The 14102-nt window shown below is 37.8% G+C and overlaps 2 protein-coding genes across 5 annotated transcripts in view; one reads left to right on the top strand and one right to left on the bottom strand.

The window, feature by feature from the left end:
• The window catches only part of DCP1B (decapping mRNA 1B), a 59862-nt gene that overhangs the window by 23459 nt on the left and 22301 nt on the right, over nucleotides 1-14102 (bottom strand). For 2 of the 3 annotated variants that reach the window (XM_077827244.1, XM_077827252.1), the window contains exon 4: nucleotides 161-227. In XM_077827244.1, the coding sequence (XP_077683370.1) occupies nucleotides 161-227 (67 nt within the window). Of the gene's footprint in view, nucleotides 1-160; nucleotides 228-2988; nucleotides 3442-14102 lie in introns of those variants that run through there. The other variant, XM_077827261.1, reaches the window with a different exon arrangement.
• The window catches only part of CACNA1C (calcium voltage-gated channel subunit alpha1 C), a 709385-nt gene continuing 706871 nt past the window's right edge, over nucleotides 11589-14102 (top strand). For both annotated transcript variants that reach the window (XM_077827237.1, XM_077827230.1), the window contains exon 1: nucleotides 11589-11727. In XM_077827237.1, the coding sequence (XP_077683363.1) occupies nucleotides 11589-11727 (139 nt within the window). The remainder of the gene's footprint in view (nucleotides 11728-14102) is intronic.

Here is a 14102-nt window from a genome sequence, read left to right as displayed (position 1 = left end):
ATTCTGTGATGTGTGACACAAGCTTATTTTCAACAAGTCCAGTATAAATGGGGTTAATATTCAAAGGAGTAATACCATCCAAGCAATATAATGTGCATGTATATACAGACGTACATACACATAAAGAGCACAAAAATCTTGTTTACTCATCATCACTTACTTTTTCATGAGCTCTGCAATTCTTTGGCATTCTTCCTTATCATAAAACCAAATTCCATAAATGGACACTGTAAATGCACATCAAACACAAACTATGAGCACCTTCTCATACATAGTATTCCACCTGACAGCAACTCTCTTTGGAGTGTATAGTTAAAGGTGACTTGCAAAGGATTTTTTTTTTTTTTTTAAAGAAACATTTTAAAAGATTTTTTTTTCCTGATTACAGATATGTCAACTCTGGTCTTCCCTGATTTTGCCGGAGGATTTATTGGATATCTCAGAGACTGTACATTGCTAGCTCTCAAGCCTGCACTGAGGGCGTGGGAGTGTGGAATCCTTTTCTCCACAATGTTAGTTATTGGAGTTAAACAGTTCTCAATAAAAAACAAATTCTTCTTCTCTTCTCAAATTACTTGACTTTCATTTGTTTAGCTTTTGTCATGTCATTATTTTACTAGATCTCACTTATCAGTGTATTACAGGTAGACAGAACCTGAATTAGTAATGCAACAAACAAGCGAAAAAAATGTTTAAAAAACAAGAACAACTTTGCAGACTCTTCTTACATACTATACAAAGGAAAAGCATAACCCCAATTTTCCCCCTTTGCAGGTCACCTTTAATGTTGCCCATTACCACTCCTCCCTCTCCCCAAAAAGTAGCAAATTATATACTAGAAGATGCAACCAACCCCAGGACTGGAAAATACAGTCTAGTCCACAAACATAACTTCCTGCAGCCTTTCCTAGCAGCCGATTTAAATGTACTGATAATAAAAAATTCTCAAAACATCCAGGCTTATGCCCTGTCCACAGCAGTAATGAAACCACAATGACTGCAATAAACAGAGTTGTAGCTAGCACGACTTTCTTGTTCAGTGCAAAACAAGAAGTTTTCCAATCAGAAACATGCTACATAACTGAATGTACCTAGTGGGGTACAGCTGTAACAATGTTTGGCTGTCAAGAGTCTCAGAAAGGAGCTCCTGTCCAGGCAGATCAGGGAAACTGTGCTAACTGTAACCTTATTACAATATAGTTATTGCTGCCATGGTCAGCACAGTTGGGACAGGGCCTTATTTGAAAGGGATGGAAATGAAAATAGAAGACAGCATTTTAACACATTCAGACTGTTAATTAAACTCATTGTCATGTGTCCTGTAACTCTCTCTGTATTATGGTGACCCAGCGCGATCACTCCTTCTATTCTACACATCTATTTCCACAGCTTAATTGTGGAATGAAAACTTGGCATAGGAGGTTTAAGCTGGAAAGGCCTTTGTTAACATTTGAAAAGAAAATTAGTTTACAGCTGTTTGTAAGGAACAGAAGTGCAATGAGCCCTCCATCCTATTTCCCCTCAAATTTTCAGCCATTTGTTATTTGCAAGTCACTTGTATAACTAAAAAAGGACTGAAGTTAAATTTTCCAAAAGATTATATTTAAATATGCTTTAATCACAATGCTCTGGCAGTGTGGGGGGAGGAGGACACAAAATAAATAGGCAATGAACTGCACATTTTAAAACTATATATGGTGCATATCATCATTAATTTTCAGAGTAGAGTCATGATGATTTTATTACTTGTCTAAATAAGACATTTTATACCAGAGGCTGTGATGGTTCCAAAACTCATGTATAAATATGTAACAGAGCTGTTGGTGTGAATTGTGCCAATAATGAACATCCTCTACAGAAAAGAAAATTAAACTTTAAAACCTACATTTAAAAACACTGAGTTTATAACACAAACCACTAAATGTCAGGAATGTTAAACTGCAAATCTTTAAAACTAAACATGGGATCTATTTTTAGGATCCCTAATTACTAACAGAGTATGCATAAACTCAAAAACTAAACATCCTTTTTTATACCAAATATTTGAAAAATTCATTGTTCTGTTAGGTCCTGTTTACACTACGAACAGTACAATAACTGAATCCTCCAATACAATACAGTAGAGGAAAGACGTGATTAAAATACAGTTAAAACTGAACACTGTTTTAAAGAGTTTTAACAAACCATTTTAAATGCTCTGCAAAGTCCCATCTACCCAGTCATGTCCAACTTGTATTTCAATTGTGCCAAGGTGCTCCGTCCTTAAATGGGTCCCTAGTATGGGACTGGTCATAGTGTAAGACCATAGTTGCCTGCCATATCTTTAGTCAAAAATCTTTATTCCGCCTCCTATTGCTGGTATTATCATAAACTGCTAAATCAGGTGTTTGTGTGACTGAGTTTTAGGGTTTTGATTTGTTTTTTTAAGAAATTTATATTTGACACCTGGGAGATTTACATCGCTAAAATCAATTACAAGACAACGGAACACAATAATCACACAAGGCGCATTAAAGCACTGCAGCGGTAGCACTTTAGCGTTGCAAGCGTAGACTAGCCCTTAGATGACTAAGGCATGGATTATTGGGGCAAAGTCTGTGTTAAGAGTGGAACAGCCACACGCTCCTGATAGAGCGATAGATAGACAGAAAAGGCAATACATACTATAGCTAGTACCTAAGAATCCAGGAGCATCAATAAATCTAAAATGATACCAGACTCCAAAAACTGTAATGGCAGGGGCCTGGCATATCCCTGTAATAAAAGGTGAACTCACACACCACCAAATTCTCTAGAAGCACTCTAGTACTTATTACAATAGTTTGTCTCACCTAGATTGTGTCTAAACCAGATTGCTCCTATCCGTTCCCCTAACTCTATCAGGCAGTGTTTGGCAAAAAACAAACAAAAAATTAGATCTGAGTATCATCTGCCAAGTGGTAATCTCACAGGCAAAATGTGTCTCTGCTTCTCCCACACTATACTTACACATTTAGCAAAGGACGAAAAGGATACTCCTCATCCTTTGAGATCTCTTCCAGAGAGAGAAAGAAATCTACTGAAAGGCCTCTTTTATCCATTCCTGGAAGGCTTTACAGGGTGTTAGCAAAACAAACACATAATGGACAATGATATCAGAAGATGCTGATAGAGCTAACAAAACCACATGGACTCTGTAAGAACCAAAGATTAATTAGGGGGAGCTGGTCAGGACCCATACTGCTTACTGAAAGAAATGTGACTCAGTATCAATCTTATAAATTTTATTAAGACTCAAAGAAAAACAAAATTAAGAAAACATATCACCAAAACTAAACTATTATTAATAATATTAAACTAAACTAGAAATAAAGCATTACAACTATCAGATCAAAATAAATATCAAATAATCGAGTTTGATGATTTAATTCCAGTCTAACTAGTTAAATCATAGGATTAATATTAAAAATAGTCAATCCTTATACATTCTAAACAGGATTCTAAGAAAGTGGCTGTCTGGTTCTAAGTCCTAACTAAAGAATTTTACCAACGTGAATCAAATCAATGATTTAAAGCCAGTCAATGGCTTACTATGGAAACTAAATTATTAAATATGTTTAAATCACAACATCAAAGCCAATTATAAAGCTTCCTCCTTAGAATTTTAGTCTTATTTGGTGGCTAGCGCCCCCCCGCGCTGTCCAGAGATACTATAGTAGAGACTTGAGTTGATCTTGGAGATTCTGGAATGTCAGTTTTCCCTCAGGTGGCGTACTGACTCAAAAAGGTAATGTTTTCAGCCTTATCCTTAGTTCCAACAGTTTGAAAATTTCATTTACTCAGCCACGTAGCACCGCCCCCCAAGGTCTTCTGACAAATCAGGTGCAAAGCACACCTTGAAGCCACACAACTTGGGCCAATCGAGGTCAGATTAGATCATCTTTTATTAAGCATCAACTTGGAAAAGCTCTACTTAAATCAGAAATTTTAAAATATTTGCTGGTTAACATACTAGACACTGTAAATCTGCAATTCCTTCTCAAAATGTCAAAAGTCCAGTAACATTAGACCACTTTTGAGGAAGCTGGCATGTACTTATCCAGGTGAAAAAAAGTTTTGAAATTATTCTGTATCATAAGTTTCTGGAATGTTCAGCATAAAAATAACTGATTAGAAAAGAATCCTGGCAACAGTCACTCAACATTCACCCATCAGCAAAACTAAAAATAAGTTTGAACAAACCTATGATCAGTTATCCATTTCATCATCTCCAGTTCCCTCAAAAACCAAGGCCTTTACAATGTAGTTGTAGCCATGCTGGTCCCTGAAAAAGAGCTCTGTGTTGCTCGTAAGTTACTCTCTTTCACCAACAGAAGTTGGTCCAATCAAAGATATGACCTCACCCACCTTGTCTCTCTAAGGAATTTACAGTAATTGCTCTTCTGGAACAGGGCTATAAGTAAATTTTTGTTTTTTTATCAAATTGACTCCCAAAATTCATGGGTTTTGAAACAAACAAGAATTTGGATTTTATCAATTTTAACCTGTATTTTGCAAATGCAGGAATGCCCTCGATCTGGCTCTGCCCTTGCAGTGCCCCTGCCAAAAGGCACAGTGCGCCTCCACAGAAGTCAACTGCCACTCGGCACCTGCTGCTATGCTGAGCAGTAGCAAGACAGGCAGGGAGCCACATCCTGGCAGCCAAGTGGGGCTCCCTGCACATCTCGTCCCCTTATCACCCGACTCCCTGTGCAGTAGGGGAATGAGACAAGTAGGGACATAGGCAATAACTCTGGACTGTTTTCTCTGCCAGACAGAGCCTCCTCCTGACTCCGGCCCTTCAGAATGGCTCCAAGTGCTTCCCTTGCACAGTAGGCAAGTGAGACACGGAGGGAGCTGTGCCCTGGTAGCCAAGACTGCATGATTTCTGCAGCAACACGCCTCCAGGGAATGGAAGGCTGGCGCCTTCCCCATGAATACTGGACTGCCTTCTGCCCCCCAGCCCCGGAGCCTTCATGTTTGGTTTTTATCAATCATCCTTTAAAAAAAAAAAGTTTTTTTAATACTGATTAAATTCCTGGGAAATTTTAAATGAAATAAAACCCCAAAACGCAGGGCCTTAGCTGCATGAGAAACAACTATTTTTCTGGAATCTTCATCTTGATAAAGAAAAGTAACTTTAAAGCCTATCAATATTAACTCCCCATGAAATATAACATTTTATATAAAGTCTGTATTCCCATAAAAGCTGTCCCTCTCTCAACTATTTTGTTGTTGTCAGTCACTAACAGTCAATCATAAATAAAATATCAGCTTCTTGCTAAGCCCACATTTAAAGATCACCTGTAAATTGGGGGTGGAGGGGGATTGTACCCTTTTGTTTTCTCTATGATGTATAGCTGAGGCAAAGAAGGCCTGAGAAGTTGTTTCGTTTTGTTTTGTCTCCTTTTGCTTTTTATGATATAAATTCAGGTCAGATCTGTCATTTTCCTGGAAAACTCTCTGGAGAACTCAAGAATTAACATGTTTGTGACACCACAACTATCAAGGAAGTAAAATCCGATTAGCTGAGCAGGAAAGTGATTTTTATTAAGACTAAAACTCTCTGCTTTTGCTAACACTACTGTAACTCAAACAACTAACAAGCAGCTGGGAAAAAAGCTCTCTATTAAAGATTGAAGAATTCTCTCCTTCAATTAAAAGGCTGATAAAACTCCCAATCCACTGTCAACATAAACAGGGATAGGAAGACTTGATATTTTCATTATTTCAAAGGTGAAAAAACAAGCAGGGAAAATATTTTATTGAAGGAAAATAAAATCATTTTCAGAGTTATCTTTACACAATACAAAAGACATGTGGGAAGATTCTGCCTCCTCCTTCCTGTCCCCTCCCCCCTGATCTTCTGAGTCTCAACTACAAGACTGTCCTTCCTCTCATAATATTCCATCAGTAGAGGGCTTCAAAGGTAATCTGCATGATTCCTCAAAGATCTGGAATGCAATTGTCTCCATCAACTTCTTAGGGCGCACTATCAAAACAAAAGATGGGAGGCAAGGCCCTCATCTACAACAAATGATCTGACCGTAGAGTAGAAATCTATCGCCACAAAAATCTGGGCAGTAAAATAGTCAATAGGTACCACAGACTCTGGGAGGCAAAAAGGGGGCTTAAAGTCACTTTTTCCTCCTCATCCTGAGCTACAGGCACAGCACATCATCTGGCCCCTGGGTTCTATTCCCTGCTGTGCCATAATTCACTATTACTATCTCAGTTACAAAATCTGTAAAATGGGGAGTGATATTTGAATTCTAAGGTAGGAGTAGGAGGCCTTGCTCAATTAAAAGGGCTATAAAGTGCAGATGATTATTAACACCAGCCAGTGGAAGAGATGAAACTAGAACACATGGTCTTTTTCTGGCTCTCAGCCCACCTTATCACAGTGGTAAAAGTAGACAAACAGAAAGAGGAACTCACTGCAGTAGCAGTCAAGGAAGAGGGAAAGCATGCAGGAGCATTGCTCCCCCAAACTGGCCAGATGAGAGGGAGCGCTCATGTTGCTTTTAGAGAGAAGGAATGAGAGCAGCACTTCCCCTTCCCCCTAGCGCCCTCATTATTTCCACTCTACCTTTCCCTAAGCTAAAGAAATGGCAGCTGCTCCTACAATGTCTCCCCAAAAGCCTCTATCAAGATCTGTTGTAGCACTTTTCAGAGGTTTATAACACAGCCAAATCTGGGTGTATATTTCTGGGGCCCTCAAAAAGCACCTCTTCGATCCTGCTACCCTCCTGCTAAGCGTTAAGTTCCTGCTCCAAACTCCAGAGGTGCTAGAGATCTTCAAAGAAACAAAAATAATTTAACATTTGTAAAACTACCTATTTTCCCCAACCTCATTCTCAGAAATAGATGAACCATTTTTGCTGAAATTAAACAAAACAAACAAGCAAACAAAACGAGCCTGAGGTTGTGAGGAAGCATGGAAGCTTTCAGCCCAAATGGTTAAAAGTTCGGAAAAATTATAAGCATTTGAAAAGAAGGGCTTATAATGGAAAGTGTTAAGCAACCGTAACTATAGATGCTGCTTCCAGCTAATGATCAATTTTAGCTTATTTCTGAGCTGAATGCTTCTAGACCTTAGTTAATGGAAATGCATTTGTAGTTCTGGGCTTAAAGGGACACCATCAAGCACAAAAATCCAACTTTTCTCAAACTTGTACCTATTATTATGAGTAACGTGTACAGATTACTGTAACTTTTTCCCCTGTATTTTTTCAATTTGTTTACTCTCTGTGTCATAAATATAAAGGGAAGGGTAAACCCCTTTGAAATCCCTCCTGGCCAGGGGAAAGCTCCTCTCACCTGTAAAGGTTTACGAAGCTAAAGGTAACCTCGCTGGCACCTGACCAAAATGACCAATGAGGAGACAAGATACTTTCAAAAGCTGGGAGGAGGGAGAGAAACAAAGGGTCTGTGTGTCTGTCTATATGCTGGTCTTTGTCGGGGATAGACCAGGAATGGAGTCTTAGAACTTTTAGTAAGTAATCTAGCTAGATATGTGTTAGATCATGATTTCTTTAAATGGCTGAGAAAAGAATCGTGCTGAATAGAATAACTATTTCTATCTGTGTATCTTTTTTGTAACTTAAGGTTTTGCCTAGAGGGGTTCTCTATGTTTTTGAATCTAATTACCCTGTAAGATATCTACCATCCTGATTTTACAGGGGGGATTTCTTTATTTCTATTTACTTCTATTTTTATTAAAAGTCTTCTTGTAAGAAAACTGAATGCTTTTTCATTGTTCTCAGATCCAAGGGTCTGGGTCTGTAGTCACCTAAGCAAATTGGTGAGGCTTTTTACCAAACCTTGTCCAGGAAGTGGGGTGCAAGGTTTTGGGAAGTATTTTGGGGGGAAAGATGCGTCCAAACAGCTCTTCCCCAGTAACCAGTATTAGTTTGGTGGTGGTAGCAGCCAATCCAAGGACGACGGGTGGAATATTTTGTACCTTGGGGAAGTTTTGACCTAAGCTGGTAAAGATAAGCTTAGGAGGTTTTTCATGCAGGTCCCCATATCTGTACCCTAGAGTTCAGAGTGGGGGAGGAACCTTGACACTCTGTATTTGACACTTTGTGCATGGTCAATTTCATTGTTTCTTCAGTTTCCTGTGTTTTGATGGATCTTTCATTTACTAACTGCAGTAAGAAAAACATTTTAAAAAATAGGAAGATATCATTATAAAGCCATAAAAATTGGCTGGAGACTCATAAGCTGATGTAGTATCTGAAACTACTTTAAACTCTTTTTGCAATTGTGCAATTTCAGGTTGGCAGTGTCCCTTTAAGTCAATTTTCACTTTAGCTTTGCAGTTCATCTTTACATCACACCCTTTGACTGTGCTTTTATCAATTTGTCTTGGCCTTTTAAAATTTTGTAATACATGAAAAAATAAATTTTCTACTGAATCCTCTGCAGTCCTCTCTTCTGCCATACTTCACTATTATTTATCTCCAATAATGCAGACATCTGCACACAGACAGAGTTTCCAGAGGAAAATGAGAAATATGATTTTAGCAGGCAAAATTTCTTGGGCACAAAAAGCAGGCATGCCTCCCTCAGGAAAAAAAAAAAAAGAGTAAACAGGATTTGGTTTATTCTAGTCATAGATAAGTTCACACTGTGTTTACAAGAAAAGCTTTGACATCTTGTTGCAGCTTCATCCCCTTTTCACATATGTATGGCTAATACATTTTCAAATGCTGGAAAATCTACAGGGTATTAAAATTCCCCCTTTCTATAATTCCTGAATTTTAGGTAAGTGTGATTATACTTTGAATGATGTTGTGTTTTCCCTTTGTTAATTGATTAGGGTTTTTTTGGTTTTAGGGTATTTATATATCCTATTTTATCAATTTTGGTTTAACTGTGTTTTAAATTAAGGTTCAGATTACTGTAAAACGGGCAGATTGATTGACTTTTCAAATAAGATAATTGTTGAGTGGAGTAGTCTGTATGGCTACACACTATGCCTTTAGTTTTGGAATCAAGTTTTTCACCAATGTAATTTAAAAAAGAAATATGCAGCAAATTCTCTGTTTCAAACCTTCAGGTTAACAGGTTAGTTCAGCAGAACATATAGGCTCATCAATTTCCTGTTGGTGTAATAGCCAGACACTTTTTAAATGCTGAAGGAAGGCAGGAAGGCAACCCAGTTGAAAATGGGATTTTTGACCCCCGAAAATAGAATAGAGTTGTGTGTTAAATAAGAACTTGGATCTGCAAATCAGGAGGTTCATATTTCACAAAATCTGCAGAGGCATGGAAAAACAGGTTCTCCCAGAAAACAAATGTGCCTTTTCAATTATATTGGGAAAACAAACATGCTTTTTCACTGCAAACAATTTCTTGGGAAAGAAACACTTCAACATCCTTCATCTTCCTTTCTCTCATCCACCCCCACCTCCTGGTGTTATACTTCCATCAACTCTGCACAAACTGAAAATTTCCTCAAAGATAGTTTCAGATTAACTAATTTGATTTCTCAAGAATCTCCATGTGTGGCTGTCTCTTGATCAAGAACTATTACTTCCTACATTTGGTTTTCTACTTTGCCTCCTATAATCTTGCACTTAGACCTTTCAGCTCTCTCAAGCAAGGAAACAAAACTGGCTGAACCACTGACAACGTAATGTCTGCTGAACCTATTTTAAGGAAATCATATGCTGATTACAAACTTGAACCCCAACTTCTGAAAGGCATGAATTCAAAATACAAAAATGCCTCAACTCTTGGCCTATAGGAACTTAAATCCCAGCACCGCATCTTTCAGTGACAAGAAGCTCTTCTAGGGCATTATGGAAGCTTTTTATTTTCTGTGTGATGAGATGTACAAAATGTTCATGTGATAGAAACCAAAAAAGAAAAAGAGAGGAGACAACCAAAGAGAGAGAGAGAGAAAAGAACCTAATTAAAACATTACATAACACCTCGACCTACTCACGTGAAACTACAAGCCCTGATGGCTTTGTATGTTCTAAATTTTCATTTTACCCCCAAGTCCCTCCCCCGCACATTGAAAGATGTTGTGTTGAGATATAAGTTATTGTGTAGAGTATATGCAGACAACACAGCCTGTTAAGCAAAGAATGTGAACGCTGACTTTCTGCAAAGTTTGACGCAGGGGCAAATGAATTGCCATAGCATGTCCAGCTAATCCAATATCTTGTCTCAAACAGTGAAAACTACCAGATGTTTCAGAAAAAGATTCAAGAAATTCTACAACAGACCATTATGGATGAGCTTAAAAATAGAGGAAGTTCATTCCTAACCCTCGGCAGTTTGTGGTTGACTTCTGGCCTGAAGCACGAGGCTTACATCCTTTACAAATTTCTACCCTGGCTAATGGCTCTGGTTGTTATTCATATAAAAATAACCCCAGTATCACTGAAACACAAGCTCAGAAAGGCATAGGAGAGCATACATATGTAAAATAATGACAACAATGGGTGGAGAGAGGATTTCTTATTATAATTTTAAGCAATATATCAGCAAATAACAGCTGTAGATTTTAGAACAGGAATGCACATTTCTAGGATGGCAATATCCTGGCTAGAAGGAAGTTAACCAGATGTAATGTTTTAGGATTACTTTCATTTGCCGATTAACACAAACTCTGAATTGCAGAGAAATTATAATAATATAAACCATGCCAGTCATTAATAGTATTTATAATCCTAGACCGGGATGATTGAGCCCCAACACTAAGTTACTGTTTTTCAGGTTTTTAAAAACACATTTGCAAACTTTATAGAATGACACTGGAACAGTTGAACTGAATTTTATTATAGAACACATTCCTTGTCCTTTACAGGGTATGCCATCCTGTACTTGGGTTTCATGTTTTTAATGGAAAATATGGTTTAATGTTGATTTTCAGGTTTGCTCTGACAAAGGCAGATTTGTTGAGCATCAAGCATCTTATACTACATCAACTACACACATGAATTATTCTGTATATGCATCATATGGTACACTCTCTTCCCTATTTATCTTGTTTTGAGAAATGGTTACAACTATAAGTTTCTATGTAAAAAAACAAAGCTCACATTCCAGGAGAAGTTTTCTGGCTATGTCAGGCCTGAGGTCCACTCACCCCTAGACAAAACCTATCTTTCTTCAAACACAAGAAGATATCAGACAAGTTAGTGGTGATTTACAAAAACCAGAGATCACCATGACTCAGTGAGGTGATGAGCTGACAGGCGGATGGAGCCCATTATCTTCACTTCTCAATCCAAGTTTTCCTGTAAAACCATTGGGGGAAGTGAGGGCTTTAACCAAGCATCAGGCACACAGGACAAGAAAAGGATTAGGAGTAAAGAGCTACGGAAGAAAAGATAGTGCAAGAGACGTTGCTCAAGTTTCAAATAGCTGGACAATAGTTTCTGTAGTTTTGGTCACAAGAACAAAGACAGGGGTTTAACATCTGGGCAAGTTTTGTGGCTATTAGGTTTAAATGATACTCAAGTAGGAAACCACTGACTATCAGGAATCTACTTTTGCTACATACAGAATATTTAGATTCAGCTGTGCAAAGCTACCTTTGGAAATATAAAATGTTTCAAGCCTTTGTTCGGCAAGCCACTTCAGCATATCACCCACTACCCAGTCTTCTGCCTGGTGAACCTGAGGTGAGGTATAAGGGCAAGTTGGTGCACGAAACTCAGCTTAACTGCTTCTACATCCAACCTGGAGGTAAGACCCCATTATACTATGATGTAAGTAATGATATCCTGAAATCTATTGTTATGTATTCCATTCCTATTGAAACAGACCAGTCAATTTTGTATCTGAAAGAGCTTCGATGAACAAAGCATTCTAATAACCGTTGGTAATATATTTTGAAATTGTGTGTGTATAAATGCACTGCCACAGGATACAGTGTGCTCTGGAAATTCTCAGATCTCTACAGCTAAGTAGAGAAGCACTTCACTGGGTAATGTACTGACTTTTAAGCATCTAATTAATTCCAGTCCCCATTTCCATCTAGAAAAGGAAGAGACAGGATTTTAGCAAAAATATTTGATTCCAGAGTATAAAATGTAGTCACAGGCAAAGTGTGGGCATGGGCTTGGGTCGGAGTAGATGGGAAGAATGGAGTTTCATTTTAGAGTAAAGAGTATGTAAACAACATTTGAAGACAAAATATTAAATGTGTTTTTTTTTAAAAAGGGGCTGGTAAGACTGATTTCTAAAGGGGAATTAATTGTCTGAGATTCTTGTTTTCTGCTGGCCAATTTCCAAAAGTACTACTTACATATTCACTGTCCTGAAAACAACACAGACTGCTTTCCATTTTATCCTATATGAGGAGGTAAGAGAGGAGGGAAAAGTGTCACATGAAAAGTTACCCTCTTTAAAAAAAATCCATTCCATCTTTAACTATTGTGCTTTTCTGCATCATATGCCTATCTTATCTTGAAAAGATGTCCGGAATTCCCAGTGTTGGCAGTACACTCAGCAGTAAATGTTCAGTGCGGCTAGCATATTGCCTATGTACTGACATCCATAAATGGGAAACTAAGGCTGTGTTCAGCAGAAATACACTGAATTATTCCTCTTTCCACCTCATTAAGAATCTCACCCACATCTTCAGAGTGCTCTAAATATGCCTTTATTCTCCTTCATGCACTTTCTGCAACAGTCTTCCTGGCTAAACAGGGATACAATCCCACAGAATACAAAATCACCATCAGCCACTGAAAGTCTACATAGCATTGCTATCTTTAGCTTCAGTCTGTTTCTTCTCACATGACATACAATTTCACTGACTTTCAAATCAAGTCCATTATTCCACATAGTTGAAAATTCACATTAGCAGAGAGGCATTTCTTTTTCTTGTGGATTACCATCTTTATCAGGCAATAGGGATACTTGAAAATGACAGCTTTACCCACTATAGGTAAGGTTGCAAAACTGTTACCATAACAAATCCATTTTCACATCTACAGGACTTCATAAAACGTTCACCTTTTCAGTTGAAGATTTTCATGCTCAGATCAGACTGTGCAGAAAGGTTTTTTTTTTTAAAAGAGTTTGAACAAAATCCCTGTAATTGTGTTGAATCATGGGGGAAAATATTTTTTCCCCGTTGTAATTTTTTAACCTGTTTTCAAACAGGGCTACAAGAATTGGCATATATACAGCCCTCATTGAGCATACACTTTGATTTAAGGGAACCATTAACAACAAAAATAAAGTTACAACCAATTGGAAAAATCACTTCTGAAAACACTGAGTAAAGCATAAAGAAAAGGAGTATCTCTGGCACCTTACAGACTAACAAATTTATTTGAGCATAAGCTTTCACTGAATGCATCCGATGAAGTGAGCTGTAGCTCACGAAAGCTTATGCTCAAATAAATTTGTTAGTCTCTAAGGTGCCGCAAGTACTCCTTTTTCTTTTTGCGAATACAGACTAACACGGCTGCTACTCTGAAACCTGAGTAAAGCATGTGTGTGCTGCTGCTCTTTGGTCTGTTTTTTAAAGATTCATCTCCTTTGTGATTTAGATCCTACAATTCTGAAATTACATTTCCTACCCACATTAATTAAAACCAAAATCCAAAATACTTTAAAACAGAGTTTAACAGAACAGGTCTGTTCAATGCCCTCTATGGGGAAGGGGGAAAATATGACCAACTATGAATGCTTTCCCACTCCGCTTTTTCCTTATTTACTCATTAAATTATCGTTACTGATGTATATACCACATGCTTATTTTCCTGGCAGTGAATGATCCTGTGCTCTTCGGACCTGACATTTCACAGTGGGATTCTACTCCCACTGAAATCAGTTACATTTTTGCTATAGACTTCAAAGAGAGAGGGATTGTGTCTTACATTCATATTCTATATAATGCAACCTGACTGAGACAGTAGGTAGTGAGCTATTCCTATTTCCTAATAAAGGCCTGATCCTGCATATTTGTCTTGAAGAGCTTGCACAGCAATGCATCTGTTCACAATTAATCGCCAGACAGAGTCCTACAGTTCCAACTAGCCATAAAACTCCTGGTATAACAATTACAGGTAAGCATTTGGGATTTTTGCTATCTTAAAAAAAATAAA

Source organism: Eretmochelys imbricata, chromosome 1 (genome assembly GCF_965152235.1).
Source record: "Eretmochelys imbricata isolate rEreImb1 chromosome 1, rEreImb1.hap1, whole genome shotgun sequence".
In the NCBI taxonomy this organism is placed as follows: domain Eukaryota; kingdom Metazoa; phylum Chordata; order Testudines; family Cheloniidae; genus Eretmochelys; species Eretmochelys imbricata.
Note: the sequence above shows the minus strand (reverse complement) of the source record. Positions and strands in the feature narration are given on the sequence as shown.